The 26,401-nt window shown below is 42.0% G+C and overlaps 1 protein-coding gene across 3 annotated transcripts; it reads right to left on the bottom strand.

Moving 5' to 3' along the window:
* Positions 1 to 2,678: 2,678 nt before the first annotated feature.
* Positions 2,679 to 25,826, bottom strand: slc41a3 (solute carrier family 41 member 3). Of its 3 annotated transcripts, XM_086212723.1 has the most exons (12): positions 25,670 to 25,826; positions 24,348 to 24,703; positions 15,791 to 15,898; positions 14,697 to 14,768; positions 13,939 to 14,083; positions 12,998 to 13,144; positions 12,272 to 12,416; positions 10,845 to 10,924; positions 6,267 to 6,401; positions 5,223 to 5,250; positions 4,873 to 5,021; positions 2,679 to 3,121 (listed from the first exon to the last, which is right to left on the bottom strand). In XM_086212723.1, the coding sequence occupies exons 2-12, from the start codon at positions 24,657 to 24,659 to the stop codon at positions 3,060 to 3,062; spliced, it is 1,383 nt and encodes a 460-aa protein (XP_086068849.1). In that variant the 5' UTR covers positions 24,660 to 24,703; positions 25,670 to 25,826; the 3' UTR covers positions 2,679 to 3,059. The 3 variants fall into 3 exon arrangements, with proteins under 3 accessions (XP_086068849.1, XP_086068848.1, XP_086068850.1); XM_086212722.1 differs by lacking the exon at positions 5,223 to 5,250; XM_086212724.1 differs by lacking the exons at positions 5,223 to 5,250; positions 24,348 to 24,703; positions 25,670 to 25,826 and adding an exon at positions 19,797 to 20,719.
* Positions 25,827 to 26,401: the final 575 nt, after the last annotated feature.

Here is a 26,401-nt window from a genome sequence, read left to right as displayed (position 1 = left end):
TCGTGGTTGTAGTGATGGAGAAGTGAATGAGGCGTGTTAAGCGTAACACATGCGTGTATAAGCGCTCACTACTGTAAAGCTGAGGTTTTATGGTTATGACAATATAACATCAAAATGAATAGTAAGGCATTTTGAAACCTCCACTACAAGGACCCCCCTCCCCCCACTCCACACGTAGACCTGCACCAGTCCACTGTCGCCCTTGAGCTGTGAGACTGCGATGCGATTGGTGAGCAGGTAAAGACACACTTTACAAGCTTTTTAAATCACGATTGTTACTCTTTGTGCCTTTGAACAATTTCCTCGATGATAAAGAACTTAGCAAAATGCATTTCTTACTACGTTCTGTATCCAAAGTGCCAGTTAAATAAAGACACACCAACTCTGTGTGTCTAACAAACAGTATCACATCATCTGCATAGTGAATTATATTCTGGACACACTGAACTCTGCAGTTGTGCCGTCTGCTGGGCTTCGGTTCATGTCCGTCGTAGAGAGAAAGTGCAGGAGAGGGAAAAACTGTCTCCGTGGACGTTTGTGCACTATGCTAGTAGTTTCCATGAAACATGACAAGAACAGAGCAGCGTGCAAAAAATCACTAATAAACCATTGCAAACATGTCTTCAGCAACACACACGGTTCGCCATCTTGACGTTGGCCTCGGTGAAGATTTACATACAAGACACAGCACAGTTCTACTGAGGATTTAACTCTGACAGGACCAGCTCATCAAGTTTGAAACTGAATAACTTTCTTGGCAAATTTACTTTAAATACCAGAGACAACATTTTCATGTGTGCGCTTAACGGCCCTACATCCAGCAAATCTAACGCTGTTAACCGCCTATCTCAGGGCTTGTTTGGTGCTCAAGACGTGCGGGAGCATGTTTCAAAAGGAATCAGTTCACGAAATGACGTGTCACACCTGGCACGACACTCACCTGTGAGTCAAATCAGGGATGCGCCCACACCTGTAACGAATCTAGAGTCTAATGACAATCTGTTTGTGTGTAGCGCTAAAAGGTTTGCCCAGGATATTCACCAGTGAACTGACCCTCGTGGACTAGACACACAAAAGTCACTGGGGCCCTGGAAATCGTGACGTCACTTTCTATAAATGATGCTGTGTTCAAAAGATCAATGTGGCAGATGCATGGAAGCTGATCTTTGTGAAACTACTGATGACATAAGACAGAAGGAGAACAGCTGCTTCAATCTACTCGGTTAGGAAACCGTAACCGTGTTTCAAAACTCGTGAAAACTGAAAACTCGTCGGTTTACGTCGCAATCATCGTTGCGTTGTCTTGACTTGACATAGAGCAGCTTAACGTAAAACTGATGTGTTTTCACTTGCAGCACATAGTGGAAACAGGAGGTGATATCTGTGACACATGGATATATGGTGATTCGTGCAGTGTCCAATATTAATCTTAATATTCATATGTGGCAATTTCTGGTAAGTTGTTTGTAGCACCACATACTCTGACATGACCTGCTGGTCAATGTGTCATTTTCCCTCCGAAACAGGAAGTTGCCACAACTGAAATGTGCACGATTCAATCTGCCCCAAGTTTCTGATATTTGACATTTGGAGTTATAACTCAATGTAGCGCCACCTACTGGCAACAGCAAGTTAGCTTGCAAAACACAGAAGTCTTCGCGTAGGATTGATATCAGATTGTGGTTCCAACCCTGCAGCTCTACAGTAACAGCTAACTGTGCCATTAGCTGATGCCAAAGGCTACTTAACATTCGCTTCTTCGTATATGTAGGTGACGCATTTACCAGTACACTTTTATCCATACAACGCAAGCTGCAGAAAAGTCTTTGTCAGCCACTATTTATGATGCTGTTAAAGTTTAGAGCCCAAACTGCTGGTGAACATGACACATGCGTTTCCCATCAGAACGTCGACACGTATTGAAATGAAAAGGCCTGAATATATTGACCATTACCAGCTGTGCAATACCACCTTATCCACCAAGAACTCTACAGCCGTCTCCCGTCGCGGCGTCAGCTCGTGGCTTACTAGCGAAGCCGTTTACCGTCAGAGAAAACGCCGGCACGGGTTTCGTAGCAGCTACTGGCGTTCTATGGGTGAGAGAGAGGGCGACAGGTTGGTTGATGTGTTTGTATTCACATCAACAGACCTCAGTCTCTGTCAGCTGTGTGATGCCTTTAAGTGACTTGCAGGGATTCGTGTGCTGCCAGCGATGGAGTGGCAGTGCTCTCTGGTGGACGAGCACGCAACTGGTGCTGGTAAACACCTATTCAGGCCTGACTGAACCCCCCCACTGTGCTCTAATAATTTGTGTCATTGAAAATGCCAGTCTTGTATTCACATAGAAACATTCCTCACATGGATAATAATGGAGATGCTGGTTTTTCTATATGTGACAACAAACATCCCATGTGTGTTACAGGTAATTCACTTGTCTCCCCATCCTAAAAACGTTGGGCCATACAAGCAGGACTCCAGTCAGTGACACTACCGATGCATAGTGCTGTCAAACAGATGTCCACTTTAGGCTGCAGAACAAAGAGTTCTACTCACAGTTGATACGCTATCATGCTGCTGCTGTGATGTAAAACTGCTACATATTCTTGTCATGAAGCCCCCCCCCCCCAAAAAAAAGCATAGCGACAGGGTGACCCCCCCCCCCCATTTTTTTTGTTTTTTTAATTTAGAAACTGAGATGAGAAGAAGAGGAATGATAGTAAACTCAAAATGACTGAAAGCACAGTAAGGCCCTTTTTTCCCCAGATGCATGGATGTATTCTCAGAGCAGTCTCCGCTAGTGTCTGGCTTTATGACAAATATGGATTCCTCTAATATGAAATGTCCCGCTGAGATAGACCAGGAGATGCTTCATTGTCCAATCAAAAGCATCTCCGTGTAACAAAACAGTGGCTGGCTAACAGTTCAAGGGGGAGCGGAGGGTTCAAATTCAGACACCCAGGTTCTGAATCAGTAGGACGCAGCGGAAGCAGAGGGCCAGGAAGCCGGTGCCCAGCAGGTCCCCCAGAGCCGTCAGGTAGGGGATGGAGAAGTTGTCGGGGTCAAGACTGCGTCTCCACATCACACGTACGATGAGGTCTGCCACGTAAAGGAGGATGGTCACCTGGAGGAATAGAATTTAATGAATGGCGAGGTTGATTTTGAAACACGTGTGAGTAATAATGCAGGTAATCCTAACCAGGGATGCGTCGGCATTTGTTTTGCAGTGTGTGGAAAAACCGAAGTAGCTTGACTAATTAAAAACAGAAGTTATTGTTTTGATATCTAAGACACACACGGACATACACACACACTTAGTTCAAGACTAGTTTAAGGATGAAACATGAAAGCCAAATATCAATTGAATGTGATGCGGACTGCTACTCTAGCAACAGTGACACATAAGCAACAAGTTTTTATGGAAACTGTATCGTTACATAACAATGGTAGAGGTAATGAGAAGTGAGTACAAGAGTTTATTCAAGTGTTCCTGATAAATGGCTGAATGGAATATAGAAATAGCCGGAATAGACAATGAAATGTCTTGGCACATCAGCACAACAGTATCAGGACATTAAAAGAGATAAACTCCGTCTATTCAGAGGAATAAATGTGTGACAGTTTGCCGAGGAGGCAGCCTGTGCTCTCGTCTGATTTGTTCACCTCCGTTGGAGGCATATCATCCTTTTTCTCTACAAATTATGACTTAATTCTCAAAATAATACGACCTTTTATCGTAAAATTACGATTTTAACTTGGAAGTCTAAAAAAAAAAAAAGAAGAAGTTTTTTTCTTCGATACGGCCCTAATACTCTGTTGTAGAACCTAAAGTCTGCTTCCTACAAGAGGAATAATGTGGAACGGTGCAAGACAAGGGGAAATACAGGTGGGGCTTTTCCATGTTGGAAACGGCTCCTGGCTGAGAACAACAGGAATGATGCTGAAATCGCCTTGGTTTTTTTAGCTGGGTAAGTAACAGCTAACGTTGACCGTTTGGTGAATCGTGTCTTCAGTGTAAATAATAGCAACCTAAGGTGTCACGTTAGAGGATATATTTATCCATCGGCATGCATCAAAACTGGGTGCAATACTGCCCCCTATAGCACTGGAGCAGGTAGTGGCCGTTTAAAACTTGCACCTTTAGATTAATGGCTTAAAATGATGGATAAATTGATTCATTGGATGGTTAAATGTCAAATGGAGGGATGAGACAGCTGAGAGTTCCTGATAAATACTTGAAAATAAATCTAGTCTCAACCACACGAATCTAAATAAATGAAGATCTAGCCTAAAATCACACATTTCCTGGGATCAATGTTGCTTAACATCCAGTAAGGTTTGGGTGTGGGTTTGTGTTTGGGGCTGGAGAACTCTCTGTTTTGCAAGTGTTTTTCATTAATTCACCATCGGTAAATGATGTCAATATTGTGTTTTCTATGAATCATCCAAGTAGTGAAATCATTTGAGGTTTAAGTGAGTTTTTCGGGACTTTGACAGATTATTTTTGTTGCCAGTCATTTACTTGCCACTCAAGGACACATCATTTAATTCTGTGCAAAAAAATACTACCAGTACTGTCCAAGAGGGGAAGCAGGAAAGGCGACCGTGGCAGGAGTACCGAGTACTATTGATTCTGTCCTGGAACGAGTTTGATCTCACTGAAGCACTGAAACAACATCTGGCACAGTCTCTTCTCACGGTTAGGTAACAGCAGCCATCAGTCTGTGTGAAGCATGGTAAGACTACTATCTGATGAATGGTAAAACCGATTCGTGGGAAATCACTCCCATTTTGACTGGAAAATAGAAACGATTTCTTTTCAGAGAAGTGGAGGTCATGAAAAAACACCAGGTATGTATCAGGCAGTGAGTTTACCTGTAGCAGAGCAGCACACAGGTAGCAGATGGCGAAGGCTATGCTGATGGGGGCCTCGTCGCCCTGCAGGAGGGAGATGGCGTAGAGGAAGACCAGGTGACCCGGGATAACCAGCATCAGCAGCACCCGCGCTGACTTGGAGTTCACCCCTGAGACGTGCAGAGAGGAGAGGCATTCATCCACGCTGGCCTTAACTGAAGCTACTCTTGATTACTTCAGCCATTACATCTGTCAGCTAGAACTAGCACCACGCCGGTAGCCTCAAACAGCTAAATGTGCTGCACCACGTTCACCAGCTCTACACTCGCTTGGTCTACAAGTCTACGGGAGAGTTTGAGAGCTTTTCTCACCAAACACAGCTGCCTCCTGCTGCTGCAACTGCTATTCACCAGAGTAGTAAGAGAGAAGGGCAACAAGTCAAACCAAGACAGCTGAAAGATACCAAAACGCCCTACGCAAGAGAGGGAAAATGCTGTGTGCAGAAATAATTTTCTTGAGTTTTATCTTGCACTGGGATCCAAATACAACTGGAGATGCAGCATCGCGGCTGTAGGCCTCCATGTGTGCCTTGACCTTTGAACACCAAAAAAAAAATTTCGGTTCATTTGGAGTCCCAGTGCACTTTTGAGCCAAATTTGAAGAAATTCATATCAGGTGTTACCGACATATTGGAACCAGGGAAATGGGATGTTCTGATGGACAACAAAACTACATACTACATCTGGCCTACAGCTTCAAGTGGTGTAGAGACATTAAAACATTGATTCAAGCTGTTTTGCTGTGTTATAAACTGATTTCAACAGAATGGTTATTTACAGCAGGGCTGCCCAAAGTAGGGCCGGCGGTCTAAAATACTGGCCATATCTTAAGGTTTGATTCGGCAAAATAATAATAAAAAAAGCGACAACAGGCCTAATAATGACAAATTTAAAAATCATCTTCTAAAAATAATACGACAAATCACTTGGCTGTGCTGTTATCTGAGTTGCTTGGCAAAAACGCTCTTCAAGCATCGGTAATTACAAACATGAAAGATTAATACCTTATCTTACAGTTTATTTGTGTTCTCCTGGTTGTGACAGCATCATTTGGTATCTGCACTTGAATGACAGATTTGGGATGTGATGGAAGCACCTTCAAAAATTAAACGTTATCTGAATTTTAGTGTTTTGTTTTTTTTAACTTTACAAGTAAAACCTCTTTTCAATTTATAATTGTATTGTAATTAAGAGAACATGGGACCTTGGTACCATTTTGCATTGTATTAACACAAAGTGGCCCAACATTAAATTTGGACCATCCATAGGAAAAAAGCTTTGGAGCCACCACAAACCCCACTAGATTAAAAATTTCCATTCTATGATGATGTCTCCTATCCCCCGGGATACTGTTACCTGAGGAGCAGAAGGTGATGCAGGGATTGGGCCAGTGCTGCCTCATTTTGTAGGGCAGCACCCCCGGGATGCTCCAGAAGTGCAGGTAGGTGGAGATCCGGCTGGCCTGGATAGCCACCAAGTTACCACCCACTCCTGCAGAGGAGAGAAAAACGATCAGAAGATGTAGACCATGCTGTGTAGAGCCCTGCCTTAGAAGCACCCACTTCCATTCATCAGCTTCAGCTTTAATCAAACCATAACCACATCAATACCTATTACACATACAGTATGTTCACAAAAGCCACAGCGAATGTTAACGACAACAAAGACTTATTGTTTACCCCAAAAACTTGATGTGAAACTGGTATTGATTTTGTATCCTCATCGAAAAGAGAAACAGAGTATTTTCCCTTAGAGACAGATTAAAGATCAGTAACGCTAGATCTTTTTTCATTATCGCCTGAATGCAAATGTCGCTAAGTAAAAACACAGGCTTGGCTCTTCTGTCATGCAGACTGGTATTATCAACCTTTACTGACCCACGCAGGTCACAGCAGGCTAAACTAGTTGATTCCTGCATGAAAGCAAACATGTGACACCTAAGAGGGACATCATAGCTCCAGCTTTTCTGTATAGAGAGGAAATCAACAGCCTGCAGCCGTATGGTTACAGAGAGGAAATGGGACATTGTGTCTGACTTTTTGTCAAGATGGTTCAATTACTGAACCCAGGTCTTAAATGCTTAAAAGAACCGTTTAAGGAACACGACCACCTATTGGAAAATGGCCTTATTTTCTATCCTCCCCAGAGTCAGACAAGAAGATACCTACCCTTCTCTCCTCTGTGCAGCATTGGGGAGCTAACTGCTGGTTAGGCTCGTACAATGAATGGTAGCGGGTGGGATAGGTTAGCATACCTCTGTCAAAAGTCACCAAATACATAGTGTAATCATACAATTATCGTGTGAACTACATTCCTGGCCTAAACGCTATTTGTAGTGTTTGATGTAGCATTTCAAAACTACGGCTAGCAAAAACAAATGTTTGTAGTCAACGAGTAGAGGGACTAATGCTACTAATCACGACCGAATTTTGAAGAGAGCGGGTGCGTTACTTCTCGACAAAATATCTTATGTCCTTCACTATTGGAGCAAGAAATTCACAGAGGAGGAACAGCAGGTTTTGGAAGATGAAGCAAGATGGAGGTATGCTACTGTACCCATCCAATATCATTCATTGTGCTAAGCTAACGAACAGCTAGCTGTGCATCTCAGTTTCCTAAATGCACTTGTAGAGGACAGAAGGGGATCTATTTTTCTTGTCTGGTGCTCAGGAGGATAGCAAATAAGTATATTTTTGCTAAAATGTTAGTTTCTTTTCAGTCATAAGGTAGAACAATATCTTTTCATTCTGGTGCGAAATTAAAATTTTCGGTCACTTCTTCGAAACGCATTTCTGTTAAATGCAACTGTCTGTCACTGATTTTCAAAATCCATTTTAATCTTGCTGTTGACAATGCAATCTGTGTCCAATTTTAGTTAAATCAAACACCTATCCAGACCTCAAGAGCTGTCACAGATGTTCTTTTGTAAGATGGAAACTACTTGGGGGGGGGGGGGGGGGGGTGGAGTTGGGGGGTGTATTCGGGCCACAGAGGGAAAAATGGGGAATTTAAAGCAGATTGCCAAATTTGGAATTTAGCAGCGCGCACTGAAGAATGAGATTGAGAAACAGCAGGGAGACCAAATGAGAACCAGTGACAAGGAGCATGGAAGATTATCAAAGTCAGTGTCAGCTGTGCCAGAATGCTGGGTGTGCTCTATTAGAGGGTTACATTGACGTTTCTCCTGTAATCAGTGGAACCTTGTATGCATCATCTCACTGCCAAACCACTTCTTCTGAAGGCTGGTTCTTTTCTGCCTCCATGTTTCTCTGCATTGTCCTGATTCTCAAACAGCATTATGGGCCGAAAAAAAACTGTGAGTATGAAGTATCTTAAGTCCTAGATTGATCGATGCTCTAACATCTGCAGCTGATTGGGGTTTTCCCATGGGGAGAGGAGTTACCGATGAGTACAGGACGGTAAATTTAATGGTTAGGGATTCAGTGTGGGTTAGTTAGTGAGTCTTCATTTACTCTCAACATCTGAAGACATCAAGATCCACTGGAGTGACTGATGGTGAGACAGAAATGTGTGAGCGTGTCCAAAGCCTGACAGGACCACCATGATTTGTTATATTTACAGAACTATCATTCAATTACAGTCCAGGAGAGTCAAATTCATTTGTGAAACTAGAAGGTGGCCAAGTTGGTGAGCTGCCGATTAGCTTGTTCTATGAAGACGATTACAGCTGTACCGAAAGTGATACCAAAATACACAAAATTTCAAATTTTTACATTGTGTGTCAAACACGACTTCTTCATTTCTTCGAAGACTCAATTTCTTACCGTCATACAGCGATTCATTTCAGACAATCACTAACCGAGAATAGGCTGAAGCTGAGAATATCATCATTTATTTTTACCCTGAATTATAGACGTTATTTCATTTACACTATAATCCTCAAATATTATATTAAGGCTAAACAGGGTTCAACCATTTGAACTCATCACTAGTTTACATAGATTAGTCTGGGACTTTGGCGAGGGCGGTCGCACTCCTCTTTCCTCCTCTCCTCTCCATTCTGTTTGTCTCAACTTCTATGTCAACTCGGCTGTGAGTTCTCCAAACGACTTCAAACTACTTTTGAATAATCATGGAATTGATCAGCTGGTCTCTCAACGCTACTGACACCATCATTTCGACAAGAAAATCAGGATTGGAGGAGCCTGCACGCCCGGACGGAGCTCATCCAGCGGCTATGTCTTCGATTCCTGGGGAAGCTGGCGTGTCGTATGCTTGACACCACTCATCATGGAGGATATCAAGGACCTCTGCTTATTTGGATTCATGGTTGTGGGACTTCTTCTTCTCAGACAACAAGGTGCCCTCATGTACCGCAAAATTGGCAAGATGACGGCTGCCACCAAATGTGGATCTCCACATCTGCTCTTCATTATTAACGAGGTTGGCAAAGCCGTGCAAGAACGGATTGTGTTGATTCTTGAACTAAAACGCAAAGTGGAAACCATCTCGGAGGAGTTGTCTGCTTTGCAAAGAGGTTGATGCTGAGGAACAGGAAAATAAAATTATATTCATTTGGATTTGACTGTAAGAGGAGAGGGACTGGAACGTGTGCTCCTCCTTAAACCCAAACACGGCAATCTTATCAGCTACTGAAGGACATCTTCCCCCGCTGTTTATCCTCCTGGAGAATTCCATCTGCGTTGGTGACGCAAATTTGCTCCTTTTCACTTTCCCACAACCACCTGCATACATGGATTGCATGCACACCCCCCCCCCCCCGTTCCTGCCCCCCCATCCCCATCCTGCCTCTGCCCTCACCACCTCCCCTGGGTCACAGCGCCTACATCTGGCTGCAGCCTGCAGTTTTACAGTCTTACAGATGAACTAACAGGAGAGCCACCGCTGGTGAACATCGCTCGCTATGACGCTGACAATCGGCTGGAAGCTTCTGAGGACGGCAGCTTTACTACAAACGTTAAAGTTGATCCTAACCACAAATGCTAACATGAGCTTAGCTTAGAACCACTGAGCCCATGTCACGTTATATTCTGATTAAGTGATTTGGGCCATGTAAACACACATTTGAATTTGATTACTTTATTTTGCATTAATCTGATCTAATGTAATGTCATGTCATGTAGTGTAATGTAATCTGATCTGAATGATTTAAACCAGATCAGGATTATTGTACATGTAAACACACCTTCTGCAGTTCAAAGTCTACTTTCATTTTTAATTAAAAAATAATCGTTGGATACGGACGGGAGGACTTTTACTTTTTACTCAAAAAAGTATTTCTGATGTTTTTAAATACACAATATTTACACAATTTAATGTGCGGCACCCTATAAATGATTGGTTGGCTCACAGTAACCAGTTTATTTCGAATGCTCAAACTAAGATATTGATCCCACCATCTTGCTGGACTGGACACTTCTCAACACAAGGAATTAACGGTCGTTTACTATCCATCAAGTTACATCAGTGTTTGTTTTGTAGCCTGGAATTTCTCTTCAGTTCATTTCAGTTCCAACAACAGCACTAACATGCGATACAAGTTCTGTGGTGCAAGCTGATTTTCATCATGCTGCTGCTGAATAAATGAATATCAGCTGCAGCCTGGAAGGGAAGGAAATCAATCAGAAAGAAACAGTCATATGATGAAGTGTGTGAAGTTCCTTTTGGTGGAATTAGTACCGCACTCAACAAAGTCAGAGGCATTACAGCTACTCTGTGCTTGCTCACATTTATGAGCAGAAAAACTTGCCACAACAATAAACGTTTGCATGTGTAAAGCATCAGACGATCCATCTCCCTCCCTGCTGGAAGCATGATATCTCTCGCTATGTGTTTGGGTTCACCCAGGGTTACTTGTTTTTGGATTGTTTTCCTACCAACTGCAACAATTTGACTTTTGAAGAATTTTTTTTTTTCCCCCAGCACAAATGAAATGAAGACAAATCAGCTCACCATTGATGACAGGTGTAAAAACTGCCATTCCTTCAAAGTTGGGATCACTCACTGTCTTGTCCAGTATGAGACCTCCGAAGCTGCAAATGAGAAATAGAGGGAGAGTCAGAAATGTGTGCCAGCCTGCGAATCACAATCTGGATTTCATCCAGTATTACCACTGCTGACACACAAGAAACATCTACATGATGAAGAGAGACAGACGGATAGATCGTGAACGTGTGTTCAGTTTTTCCACATCCCCAGTGGTGCGGTACTCTTCAGTACCCGGAAGCCAAGAGGTTCCCCTCTCTTTAACAACCTGAATTTACTCTGTGAGACAAAGTAGCTCAGTATCTTACCAACTGGATTTCTTATCCGCAGTTGAACTATTTGAACCAAAAAGTTGTGTTTGATAGGTACATGTTAATTGTGCCATTGTAATAGAATATAGAAGTCGTTCCTCTTTGTGTTGGCTCCTCTCTATGCACTGGTCTGGCAACAGGCAGAATTTTTCTGTGCCAAAAGAAATACTGCACATCCAAAGAGGAACTGTCCACCGCTGCGTGATTTTGGAAAAAAATATCAAGCAGAAAGCCACGTTTAGATTTTTATCACATTCAGATTAATTGTAGAGTACACAGAAGAAAAGAGCCAAGAAGTCCAAGGAAGGAGAAGGCAAACTCGGATAGCAATTTCCTTGATGAAGAGTCCAGAGAGTTCAAAGCCAAAATTCAGTTAAATTATTTCTACCAGATCAGGAGGCAATGAAACCTGCCTTTTTATATATTCATATAAAGGGTGTTTGTCCATCCATCCATCCATCCATTTTCTACCGCTTATCCTGTTAAGGGTCACGGGGGGGCTGGAGCCTATCCCAGCAGCCTTGGGGCGAGAGGCGGGGTTCAGCCTGGACGGGTTGCCAGTGGGTGTTTGTCCACCTTACCTATTATTGCACAGATAACGTGTTCATTTTCAAGTATCTACTCACAGCATCTGTTAATATATAGAAGTTGAAATGAATATTAAGTTTCAAGTCTCTGCTATCGACTACACGATAGCGTCAATCAACATCAGCCTATCGGCAAATGCGATGGCGGGGGGCACCGTTTGTGTGTTAATGTGAAAAGACTTTAAAATAATCACATTTTTTTCGTATTTATTTTGTTACCCTGGAACAAATAATGACAAACAAAACAGTTTTCGGCAGTGGCTTCACAGTCAGTGCTTTCCCAATATTTTTACTTCATCTTCTTCTTACTCCATCAGGCGTAATGACACTGCACGTCGTTTTTGTTTAAGTGTTTTCATTCATCATGATTACAGGTCCTGTGGTAATGGACTAATCAATAATTTATTACAAAATGAATGGCTTGATAGGATTTTATGTATGTGTGTGTGTGTGTGTGTGTGTGTGTGTGTGTGTGTGTGTGTTTACGTGTGTGTACCTGCTAATGGACATGGCAATTATAACAGGCTGCCATCCTGAGCGGAGAACCTCCTTGATCTGAGGGCTCTGGCGGGCCAACACCACCCACAGTGGGATCAGTGCCAGGAAGACCAGACACACCAAGGGGGACAGGTACCATATATCTGAGGGACAGAAACTGGTGTCAACAATAACCACATACCCTGGTGGCTCACCTTAATCAAATCCGCATTAACGTTTGATACATAGTTTGATTCAACATCGATATGTGTTAAAATAAATCAATATTCAGAGATTTTTTCCCCCCTACATTCATAAAATCTCATTTGTAGGTATTTGAGAAACAAATTTCCCTGACTTTTCCACAAATTCCTGGTTTTACATATTTTTTTCAAACTTTTCCAAACATGGAAATGGTTATTTGGAAATTCCTTGACTTGACCGTATGAACCCTGTAGATTTTATCTGACACCTGAATAGTCGGCTTTCATTCAGGGTAAGCATGTACGCTGCAGCCAGTCCCATATGTTGAGACACTTGGACCAACACTGATATGATCCCACGCCATGCTGAGCCATCTGAGAAAACAAACGCGAGTTATGCTGCCATCTTGTGTTCTGGTCACGAGCACTAAATGATCTCAGCTGGGTGAGAGGAGGTTTGACACAGACCTGTGAATCAGAGCTGAGATCATACCCCCCCCCCCCCCCATGTCTCTTCCTCCAGGGTTCCTGTCTTCTCTCACCTATGTGCTCATAAAGGGTGCTGCTGACCCCAGCCAGCAGGGACAGGGTGATCAAATCCCCTAGACTGGCAGCGATGGGGGTGGCCACGTTATCCGGGTTTATTCCTACCTTCCTGGACCCGATGATCACTCCAATCATCACCAAACCTGCCAGCAGAGCGGATGAGAGATGGCAAGAAAAAAAAGGCATCAAGAAAGAACAATGCTGGCGAATTCTGTTTCTATTTCCACATCAGTGCAGAGAATTTTCAGATGAAGACAGAGTCTGACAGAGTGGCAGCTTGCTGAAATAAAAAAACAAATGAAATAACAAAGGCCTCCAGATTTGTTTTTGTCAAACTCATCATTGTATGAAATGTCATAAAATGTATTCTTCCTGCTGAGAAAAAGCAAAAATGCAATGTTGGGGAAAGGAAAACTTCGAGGACACTTAAATGACGCAGTAATTACGGGGGGGGGGGGGGGGGGGTCTGTCTTTTTGCAGACAACTGCAACACATCATGAATGTGGGGTAAATTGAGTCAAGGACATAAGAAAGCACTGTTTTACAGGATTTAGCTTCAAGGTTTGAAAAGAGGAGCCCATACCAAGAAATCTGCATTCTTTCTAAAGTCCAGCAGGGGGCGACTACACCGGCAGTAAAAAGAAGCCCAATTGAAGAGCAGTCTATGAAAAAAAAGGCCAAACTTTTATCTTTTTTACCTCTGTAAACATACCCTTAGCAAGCTTATGGACCCAATCGCTAGTTACAAATCAATCAGTCTTTTTGATAATTATGATCCCATTCATTTTTAAAACTGATGACGTTGAGTCGGACGATTTCGGTGTGGCTACTTTGTGATGGCTACTCGGGAGAACTCTTTTCAAATATAGTTACTCCCATTGGTCAAAAAAAAAAGGGATGACAACCCAAACGGCAAACTGAAAGTGGCGTAACGAACCTAAAGATAGAGCAGCTACAAAGGCAGTGGTGATGCTGCTGGCACACAGAACAGCTGCCTGGTCCAGTTCCACCCCCCCTCTTGAAAACGCTCCTAAGCACACAGCTGCGACCGCGGCGAGGAAACCCACCACTGTTGCTTGAACCTGTAGAATAAGACAACGAAGACATTTTCATTAAAATGGAAAATACTAGTGAATGTGACAGTGCTTATATCTTGTTTTGAAACGATAAGTGTGTTTCCTTTCAATTTAAAACCTCCTCAAATGAGCATTAAAAAAAACATTTCTTTGCAAATCTGGAATGAATTTGTAATTACAACATTTCATCCACCTTTTGTTAAGCTCAAACATACGCGAAAGTATGAAACTAATGTTAAATGTTAAGTAAAGCTGAGGCATTGTATTTAACTCAATATACTACTCAGCAGAGGGGCAGCATGGCTCAGAGGTAGAGTGGCCGTCTAGCAACCATAGGGTCGCTGGTTCGATCCTCCCTTCCCCCTCTCCCCCATGTCCAAGCATCCTTCAGCAAGCCTGAGCCCTATATTTCTCCTGATGGGCCTGCGACAGACTGTCGACCTGTCCAGGGGGAACCCTGCCCCCAGGGGGAACCCCCCCCTGCAACCCTTAATGGATAAGTGGTAGAGAAGATGGATGGATGGATATTTATGAGCAGTTATTGGCACTCCTAATTTTGTCTAAACTTGTACACATGCAGTATACAGTGAGTACTCTCAGTACACATTATATGTGTTACCTGTATAAGTGCCAGGTTGCTGCACACCATGGTCCACTGTTTACCTGGGTCATCCATTTGACCTGTGTTAGCCTAAAGACAAACATGTTGGAAAAATAGGAATTATTTTCTCTTTGGAGCTACAGCATTCAAAGTAATGGTACTGAGCATGTTCCCACAGCACCAAAACCATTCAAACCATTTTTTTTCTTTTCTGATTTTTGACTGTTTCTATCTCGTGTTGATGGATTCTATTCACCAAGTCTCAACATGTTCACACGGTCAAGTATTATCATAACCTCTAGGAAAAGCAGCCATCACTGTGACCCAGACAGATTGCAAGAAAACTAAGAGCCAGTCTTAGCCCCAAATCAGTTTGAAAGTAATTTGCTGACCAAGAGGTTTTTTTAATCTCCTGCATTACTCCTTAAATCCTACAGAATGCAGAAAGACCCAGCTACGTATACTTAGCTTAACACCGATGTAAACTGATTCTTCAGAGCAGCTCAGTGATTCACAAAAACACTGATTTGAGCTAAACATAAAACCTTCTGGATCAGTTATGCAGTTTGCTCAGGACCAGGGGCTCCATTTGCTCCAAGCTAAATACACGTGAGAGGTTCTTTCCGCATTTTGAAGTCATGAAGAAGAGATCGAAGAGGGGAAAAAACATATTCACTTTGAGGAAAAATTCACATGCGGAATCAGCTGTTATGGTTCTTCCTGTTCTTTTGAGTTTTAAGATCCTGATGTGATTGCAATGTTTGAGGTAACATCCACTGCTGTCTTTCCATGCAAAAATACATTCTCAAGTTCAGCCAAAGCTAAACAGAGACTTCAACATTTCAGAGGGTTTCTTGCAGAGTCACGGGAACTATTTTTATGGCAGTAGAACAGTCATCTCAAGTAGCTCAATGCTGGTGTGCAATTTTATTGACCTAGGAATGCCTTGTGGTTCGTGTCTGTGAAGGCCTCGCTGGAGGACTACACAGAGAAAATGCAGTAAAGGAATTATGCCTTAAGTCTAAATAAATATTTTGAACTTGTCACACCACATTCAGTGTAGTGATTTGCATTACCATAAGAAACAACCTTTAACTGGATGTTTTTCTTACTGCGGTGGAGAGGCGGGCAGCCAGGGTCATCTCCAGGTTCCCTTTGAGTCCAACCAGTGCAGGTACCAAGATAAACACCTCTGTGATCACCTTAAACACTTCCCAGTGCTGGAACACACAAAGCAGGATTTTTTTTTTTTTTTTTTAGTTACAAAACAGACAAACACAAAACAAAGACATAGCTTGAGACTTGTGTGTTTCATAACTTTCAATCCGATGCACCCTCTGAACCTTGTGCCTTACTGGTACGGTTAAATAAGCACATCACATATTCTCAACTAACCCAGTAGCCTACTTTTCCTGCTCCCACATCTCCAGTGGACGCCACACCACACGGCACAGGTTCACTGGGTTTACAAGACGTACAGTTCACAGAGTCTGCCTCATATTTTCTGTCTAGAACTCCACTTGGCACGTCCAAGACGGTTAAGATCTTTAAATAGAAGCACATCTAAGAGAGTAACGCAGCTGCCAAGAGCCGAGGAAATAAAGGATGAGACGAGGGATTGACAGAGTAAGCCGGGAAAAAAAAGGAAGGGAAAATTATCCGGTAAGAAGTTGTATCATAAAAACATTTCACAGAGCAAAGTCGTGCTCATGTCGTGGAAGCAAATGTGTTCAATGTCAGAGAACATCAGAGCACTCTCACTGTAGTACTGTAATATAATCATACAGACGCAAGCTTTTCTACATGTGAGATACCATGACGTCCCAACAAAAGTTACATTATTATTTAAATCTGAAAATGTATCTCAGCTCAAAGTAAATCAGTTAACTAAAACAGCTGTATTTACTAACTAACATCTTTGACAACTGACATGAAACAATGTCCAACAAAAAGTAAAGGCTTGTAAAGCCTTGGCTTCGCGCCTCTTTAAGACACGCGCTGTAAACAACTTGTCAAAACTTTGTTTATAACCAGGTTTGGGAATCAAAATTTCATTTCCAACTAAGAATTAATAGGAAGGAATCAATCAATAAGCAGAACCTCAGAACCGAAACCTAAAATCAGTACATTTCAAATAATACCCACGCTCCATTAAATGTTCTGAAAATTGACTTTGTTATCCAATGTGACTATCGTCTTGATTTCTTTTGGAATCAAAATGAGGATTCAATAAGAATATGAACCGACAAGAAGAACTGCAATCATAAATCATAATAAATATCAAGTGATTTATAGTGCCATCTGTTTAAATAAGACTATCAATATCAAGCTCCAGTGAAAAAGAAGAAGAAGTGTATAAAAATTTGTTTCCCCTGCCGGATTCTGTTTATATATTTCTAATGGAAGCAAATCCACTTGAGAAATTCAAGCGTTACAATCATTCCACACAGATAATAAACTTGAAAAGGGGACACCTGGTAACTGTAGTTTTTGTTTATACCAACAAATTGAGCTAATGTACCATGAAAATCCTTCCAGCCTCTAAGAACAAGTGCTAGATGCTCTTTGAAAGTGTCTGGCGTGCACGAGGGGACAACCATTGTTTATTTTAGGGTCAAAAACGGTCATCAATTATGAAGGAAACTGAACAGCAATATGCGGATAACCATTTGCAGTAAAAAAACAAAAACAAAAAACAATTTAAAAACCCTCAAGTTACTCAATTTACAAATTGTAATAGCTTGGAATATGTTTAGTAAGCTTGTTGTTTCACAAGATACTGGCAGAATCCCTGAAAAATGGACTTTACGGGGAGGGGAAAGGTGTTAGCTCTTTATGCTAGTTAGCATGCTAACCTCAAATATCGAGGGCTACGCTGAAGAATCCCACACTGTACAAGACACCTTTTTTATATATTTCTCACAGTCCTTGCATCCATGAGCTCCACCTTCTGAAAGTGAACCAATGGCTCTCTTTTTGCTGTCAAGTGGGCAGGTAGATGGCAGTGAGGTTTGAAGGGGCAAATGAGCCCACAGGAGAGGACTGAAGGTGGTAAATTGTAGGGGTGCTCTGGTGTCAGTGTGTATGCAGCCCCATTTATACACATCACGCTAAGAGTCTAGACAAGCACGTCTAGAAGGGAACTGTCATATTGGGAGGGTATCCTGGGACCTGGCCCACTTCTGCTGCAACACTGGCACTTCTGTTTGTGTCAGGTGGGCCGGGAGCCCAGATAAACCCAGTACTAGGCTCGACCTCAGGGTAAAAACCAGTGTTTATCTGTGTTTGCTGTTACATTCAATGTTGATATCATCATTATTGACACTATTATCATGGGTGTCATCCCTCAGACGTTCAGTTCACTCAACCTTTCAGACTTTCCATTTTCAGCCGAAACCCAATCTCCATAATCGTCTCCTTCTTAAACTAATCGCCAAAGTCATTTTTTCAAGTTTTCCAAAACACAAAAAAAAATGGGGACAAAACATCATAAGGAATCGATGTAGGCCAAAAAAAAAGTCAAAAAAGGACAGGCAAATATTTTAAGAAGGTGAAGGATATGATACACGGGGGGGGGGGGGGGGTTCTTTAACCTCTCACTCTCTCTGGCCTCCAACCAGTGATTCAATTAACTCTTCACTTATATCCCAAGGCTCTTCTTTCTACCTCAACTTAATCTTATTTAGGAAGCTCAGAACTATCCATCTGTGGGACAAAATGCAGCAATATCCATCCAGCCAATCATATACCTATCCATTCAGTTACTGCTCTGTTGTGCTGTATCATCCATCCATTGGTGCATTCATTCGAAAGCGTTCAAACAGTTCGGTTCTCAGATATTAGTCATGTGTAATGAAAGTCTCAGCACTCTGTATTGTGACTACAGAAGAAATTAACAGGAGGAAAAACACGCATGACCCTAATTTATACTTGTGGAAATTAAACAATGACCTTTCTAATCTGAGCAGCAGGTCAAGTCAATTTATAGCCACTTTTAAAGAGATCACAACATAATGCCTGCATAATGTGGCCCCAGCCCGGTTTGTGAAATTATAGACTCTCTTATACGTCCTTCTCAAGGTGAGACTATAATGCTGCCGTTAACAGAGTAAGGAATTGGAATACATTGTTCCACTTGTCAGCCTGTGATAGAAACAGTGCGGAATCAACGTCTGTGTAAAGGGACGGAACAGCTCTCTCAAAAACACCACGTTTGTTGAGGTTCCAAGTCATGCCTCTGTTGGGGAATGCAGGATTGGCCGTGAAATACTCTCAACCCCAATTCCACCTCTGTGCAGTTTTGTTTGCCCCTATTTCACACAGGGATCCTGTATTATACCTTGAGTCACAATTAGTGTGGGATATAAATTGACAGTACTGCACTGGGTCGGTACGCTGGTTAAGGGAATGTGTGCAGGAGTTCCTCAGGACTACAGCAAGTAATCAAGGGGCAATGACCTTCCAGATTGCTTTAATGAAAGTGCATGGTATAGAGGGGCAGTCAAAACACGCATCTGATGCACTCACGTAGGTACAATAGGTCCTTCGCCTGCCCCTCCATACCGTGGACTTTCATTAAAGTAAGCCAGAAAGTCGTAGTGTCTTTATTCTCATTATCATGCCATTTGTTCACCCAGAATGAACCAAACTCTGCATAATGTTGCCGCATCATCTGAATTCATAAAACAACAGAAAAGGCAGAAGGATTTGTTCCCCCTAATCTGTGTATGTGTACTTTTATAGGGTCGGTGAGGCGGAACAGCAGCATAATATTCACCCATTGGAAAGGTTTAGGAAAAGGAGCAAGAGCAGAATTGATATCCGTGTAACAGGTACAGCTGGAACAGCTCACTCAAACAAAGAGTACTGTTTAGTTTCCACGATTGCACCTGTGTTGCAGAATGCCAGATCAGCGGCAGAACATTCTGTCCCCCGTTCAGTTTCTATGTGCTTTTCGAGGCATAACAGTGTGTACAATATATATACAAATATATGTAACATTTGAAAAGTTGGGCTTTAATTTAGTAAAAAAAAATCTTATTAATTGGTAGAAGTACATCCAACCATCCATCCATCCCCAAAAGTTGTTCACAAATGCTAATCCTTAAATATTCGTACTTGTATAAGGTCCATAACAATACCAGCCGAGACCATTCCCAGTCCAGACACCAGGTACGGAACAATGACCTGAGCCGCAATCAGCCAGGAGCTCTCGGGTAGGAAACCATGCTCTGAGCGGGTCAGCTTCCACGTCACACCTCGCAACTTCTTGCCCTGGTAGCGCAGCTCCAGCTCTAGACGAGTGACCACCATGTCGAGTGAGGGGCTACTCAAGCACTACCTTCACAGTATCCCATCCCGATAGTGGAACTGCCTTTGCAAAATGCAAAGAAAAATCTTCCGATATGTTGGAAGAAAATTGGTACAAGTTGCATCAGTCTTCAACAATAAGCAGGCTTTACAATGATCTTCTTCCTCGGACAAAATCAAAGTTTCAAGCTGTGAACCGGAGGGTAGTGGTGCGTGGCATCTTTAGCCCAATGGTGACTCAGCAGTGATGAGGTATCATTAGTCAGCACCACTGGGGAATACAATCATTAACACCATTTCTGCTTCACAGGTCCAAATGTTCTCTGTTTTCATACATGATCCATGTCGTCAGTCACACTGTCTTCATATCTAAAGATGAGGCTTGTTCAAAAAGTCTTTCCTGTACCTTTGTACCACCTGCTTTGTACGGAAAGTTTCTAAACGCAGCCTGGACATCCACTCACTACTCGAGAATCCACCCGATGTCAGTCAAAGTCATTTCAGTCAAGTTTGGGGTTTGTTAGGTTTAGTCCTCAATCTGTTTGATCCCATCTATCAACTGAGCAGAGGCACAGCTGAATCCCTCCAATGATCGTGCCACTTTCTGCGAATGATTGCCAGGGATGAGAAGACGAATAGTCCAAAAGGTCTTGAGAGTTAAGAAGTCTTTGGCTGGCTTTTGGCAGGCTCACTGCAAACGTGAAGAGGAAAACAAAACAAAAAAAGGGCTCCGTAACGTCAATAAGTGATGCAGCAGCCGGCTTCTGGCAGGCAGAACTGTTTCTTTCCTGCTGCCAGCATCAGGGTAGTCCTGCTCCCTCCTCTGCTGTGACGTAGTAGAGAAAGAGGCAGTGCACTGGCCGACATGCAAACTCATGAGGGAAACGACCTGCTTACCGGCTCTGTCTTTCTCTCTCTCTCTTTCTCGCATCCTCTCATCCTATCTCCGTCATACCATGTGACTGACAGCCCTCTTTCTACTTCACACGATTCACTGCATTCCTCCCTCTTTCTTCCAACCTTCCTCTGTATCGTGACTCATTCCTTCTCGGCATCCAGTCCCCTTTTCTCATCCTCCGTTCCACCTGCTATATTTGTGATGCTATCATAGGCCCGGGTACTGTATCTATTAGCTGTGCAAAACTGCATGCATGGGCAAAACACACACACACACAACCATGCGACTGAAACATGGCACTGCTTTCGAAAGGCTTTTTTCAACTAAAATATTAATTTCAAGGTACTTTTCAGGTCACATGAATCTACTACTGTTTGCCCTTTGAGCACACAAACATGGCCATTTTTGAGGCAATGGATATAGTTTTCCTTTATTATATTCAATTAAAAATACAATATCAATACACCTTGATATTAACACACTGGTAGTTTCCTTTTGCCTTTCTGCTGATTTCACTGCGACACTTTCAGTCCTCCTCTTACGCATTTTTCAGCAATTAAATATAAACAATTTAAAGAGACGAGAACGGGACAATTTAAAGACACTATAATATCACCTTTAGCCATTATAACTGCAGCTAAGTTTCTGTTATCATTGATCATCTTTCTTCAGTTGTGATTTAGATTTACAAAAGTACAAGACGATTAGATAAAGATATTGATTTTAACATTGAGTAAGACAAAGAAAATAAATGGTCTGGATAACAGCTTCCGGTTTATAAATCAATACATCAGAGACCAGCTCACTGTGAAGGTGTCTTTGATACCCTAAGTGCAAACGCTGGGAGCAAGTAGAAATATTTTGGTACTATTTTCTTCCTGATATCAACTTTTCTTAAAATAATCAGGTGCCCTAACTGACCAGAGGAGGCGCTAGTGCAGCAACCAGGATCAACCTTCCCAACTGTGCCTATACGAATGCCCTTAGAAGCGAGAGTAAACACAGGGAGTTGAACCAGCAACCCGCATGTTGGGCAACACAACAGACTGCTGCACTTCCTGAAACCTCTGATACCGATTGCGATGCCTAAACTCACACATCAGCCAAGGCCAAAAACTGATCAGAAGACAGAGAACTTTGTTTTATCATCTACTCTGACAGTTGTCTCTCAAATCTAGAGCCTTGATACTGCAGAACACAACCAAACTTTGTTTTCTTGATCATCAACCAATCCTTGGACTTCCCCAGTTATATTTTTCTGCCTTTCTTTCACCTACACAGCTTTCTCATCTATGATTTCATTAATAAATCATAGTCTTCTGGCATTTTCACATTTTAACATCCCTGGCGTCTGTGAGGCTGAGCAATTATGGATGCATTTCAATTTTATTTTACAACCACAACCCAAATTTAGTTGGAGAGACAATAATGAACACTTTTATGGTTTGACATGAGAGGGTTGAGGATAAGGCTCATTTTAAACCAACAAATAATTTAATTGAGGGGCCAGAGCTATATTATGTATCAAACCAATGAGGGCACAAAGTGGAACACAGAATAGGAAGATCTGAGAAATAGATCCTTATCCAGCTCAGACAACAAGATAAATTGACGGTAGTTCAGTGTTCAGACAGACTCGTGTTTCTCCCTACGTTCCCTGTGCTTTCACACACACCACTCAGCCAAAGTCATGGCTAATAGTCCTCTATCAGTCGCAGACGGGTAACAGACGCTTTAGAGGAAAGAATGGGCGCAATACTAATGAGCACTTGACGGTGTGAAGCCACTGAGCCACATGAGGATACATGTGCTAATCAGTGGAGGAGAAAGAAGAAAAAGGAAAGAGGTAGCAGCTCTTCAAAAGGCAGACAACAATGAGAGTGATTTCCCAGAGTCCAGTTGGAGGCAAATCAAACAGCTGGGGCCTTCAGACGCACAGGTACACAATTAAAAGAGGATAAGCAGACCAAGAGAAGGCTTTCCACCGGACCCATAGACCAACTGACCTTTTAAGAGCATTGACCATAGCTAAGATTAGCTGGTTTTCTTACCAGACATTTAGAATTTTGAATTTATATTTCAAATATACTGCAGTACCTCTTGCAGAGTGTAACAATTCTAAAACCATGACCGAGGTATCTGAGGTATGAATGTCCATGGTCTTCCGCAGAGGTCAAACCCAGTTCCAAGTCAAAATTAAGCAGCCACACACGAAAAAGATAGCGCTGCACCGTTTTGAAAAAAAAATATTATATTTTGACTGATATTATAATATGGTGTGTGGTATTGTATGGCAAGTTGATTTTTACATCATTATACTCATTTTCATGTAAAAAGCTGTTGTGATTTCTGTGGGGACCACAAACAAAGCAGCCTTATCAGGTGTGTCAGAGATGAGGTGAAGACAGGATGTCTCTGCAGCACCACAAACAATTAGCTTTTGACAAATGTTGTGCCGTCCTGTGATTTGAAAATTGCAAATGGCCATATTGCAATTAATTTGGAATAATTTAGCAACTCTAGTCAAAGCAATAGCTATTATCATAAGTGCTAAACAGCAGGTGATATTCTGCACCATGCTTTATGACAGTTTTTATGCATTTGAGAGCATTTATTTGATGTTCTGTTAACACTTTTACCCTAATGGCATTTAATACTTTACACTAATGGCATTTAGGTTCCAGGTTACAGCAAAGATGATTGAAAAAAATGGGAGGCCGGGGGGGGGGGGGGGGGGGGCAAGGATGGAAAGAGGGGAATACGAATCTCTTAAATCACAATCTGTTCAACTCAGTTCAGAAAAGAATAATTACTAAAATGTCTTAGTCATGAAACTACAGGCCTTTTTCCAAATTATCCTTCATAGCTGAGGTAGCTAACATTTTCAAACTGGTTACTGACAGCTGGATTGAAACAGCTCTCCTAGACTGGTCCTCTTCACTCAATTACACTTTGATTAATGAACTGACTCACTTCCCGATGGGGTTCTACAGGGTTCTGTCCTGGGCTCTATGCTATTTACTTTGTGCTTTCTCTTATATTTTTAAGATATCAGTTGCCACCATCAGTTTGACGATACTCAATTACAATTTTTTAAGTCTTAAAATGTCTTTAAATTCTCTGCTCCTGCTAGCTGCATAAGCACAATAACAGACTGGATGGCTGATCCTTATTTATGGCTAAACAGTGAAATTCTGATTTCTGCCCCAGATGATGATACCCTCAAGGCAACAGAACATCTTAATTCTTTACCCTAAACCTACTCTCTGTAATCTAGGTGTTATTATGAATCAGAATTTTAATCTCGACCAGCATATAAAGAGTCTGGTTTGTTGCTTTTTCTATCAGTTGATATAAATTATGGAAGATGTCAAAACAAACGTGAAATATCAAGTACTCTTGCTGTTCGTCTTTCAAGGTGTAGTGTGCATCTCAAGCCCTGGGTGGACTGTGATACTCACCTGTACGCTGTCCAGCACCATGCCGGCCATCACCATCCCCATCCCAGCCAGCAGGTAGGGGAAAAGCACCTGTAGACAGATGGCAATGGATGACTCCTCCTCCACTTCAGCCACTGGTACTTTTGCCTTCTCCTCTGGTGGCTTTTTTGGAGGTGGTTGCAGGACCGGGGGTAAGATGAGTTCATCCTGTCCGTCTAAGGCACCCTCTAGACAGGCTTTAGGACTCCCGACAGGACTCTTTCCCTTGGAACGGGACTTTTTGTTCTTTCTCCTCTGGCGGGTCTGTTGTGGTGCTCTGTCGTCCCCAGGCATGATGGCAGTGCTTGATGTCAGGAACTGGGGAGTTGGGGCTTAATCTGGGGACACATGCAAAGTGGAAATTTAAACTTACACAGTAAGTAAAATAGTCAGATGTGTGTGTATATATATACATATATATATATATATATATATATATATATATATATATATATATATATATATATATGCATTTTGCTTTCAATTAGTTGATCAAATAAACCAAAGATCTTGCAGCTGACCTCCAAACACCAGGCTAACTAGCATTAGCCCGTCTACAGCGACTGACACAGGGTTCACGATGCTGCCACAGAACATGGTATACGAACAAATACTTTACATACATCTTATCTCATTTATGTTCCACCCCAACATGATGAGTTAGCTGCAGTTGTAGGAAGTTAGACAAAGGCTAAACCACCGCTGGGGCTTCTAGTTAAACCAGATTCATAATCCAGGACTCCATTGTACAAAATCCCACAAAAAAATAAACAATTCACAACAATCACATTACAATCAACATGACAAGTGTTGTTTTTAAATTAATTTCCATTTCAAACGTGAATGTAACATGATCATAGTATGTGTTTTGATCTATTACATTGTCACATTTTGAAGACAGTGATTAAAATTAGCAAGATATTTCAACATACACTGCCATGTATGACTGTACTGGTACTGAATGACTGTACTGGTTTGCACATGGAAAACCTGAACGAAAACCACCAAGTCGTCCTAATGTTTAATGGGTGACTGTTTTGTGTTTGCCACTAATTAAGTATTAATTAATACCAATGAAATATTGATTCTATGAGTTAACTTTCGGGTCTTCATCTACAGCGGTTCAGTATTGATTAGTTAGAGGCTTCTGTCGTTTGTATTTATTTACTACAACACGGTTTCTGTGGTTTGACTTCAAGTTCAGACAATTTCAGCAGGTTTGTACTTGGTTTGCAAAGAACGACGGTTCCACTCAAAACGCACACCAAAACATAAAAACATAAAACAAACACATCAATACACACAACATATGACGGCGGAATCCCGGAGGTATTCCGCAATGTCCTCATTGGTCCTTCGGGTCCATTAAACGCTCGTCAGTTCAGAGAGACGTGAATAAATCCCATGTTGACAGGAATCTCAGCACAGGACGCTGCCATGTCTACATCCCATAATAGCGTTGCCAGGCGACCGTTGGACCTAGGCACTTGCCGATTGGATAAGAAGCTACAGTCTAATACTGTGGTGATATGTAACCCTGCCCCCGTGTGGAGAAAGTGAGCGACTGCATCAAATGAAGAAAAGTAAACTTATTGACTTCACTTCACCCCGTCACTATTCAGTGAAAGATAGCGGTGTTTTCTCGCTGTATATATTTTTTTATTATTTAAAAATACAGACTAGATAATCTTTTAGTGACAAATAATGCGAATTAAAATCAACAGCAAGAAGATTGGAAATCAACTTAAAGAAAGTCAGCGTGAAAGCTCATAGGTACTGGCTCTTATTCTGACAAGCAGTTGTACACGGCCATGTTGACTGCTCTGTTACTGAATTAGACAGCACATGCTATTCAGCTTCAATTATGATGAGAAGAACATCATTTGGATTGCAGAGTTAACCTTATGATGTACACTGTGGGGATAAATTGCTGTATGAGAGGTTGAAATTACAATTATCGTCCTTACCGTTGTCTCTAGAGCTTGAGAGGTCGAGTGCGTTCACAGCTGAGTTGGCTGTGAGATCCCAAGAATAGC

Source organism: Aulostomus chinensis, chromosome 9, assembly GCF_037954235.1.
Source record: "Aulostomus chinensis isolate RoL2024-O1b breed Wild chromosome 9, RoL_Achi_v1.0, whole genome shotgun sequence".
NCBI classification, from domain to species: Eukaryota; Metazoa; Chordata; class Actinopteri; order Syngnathiformes; family Aulostomidae; genus Aulostomus; species Aulostomus chinensis.
This window is presented reverse-complemented; position numbering and strand designations above follow the sequence as displayed.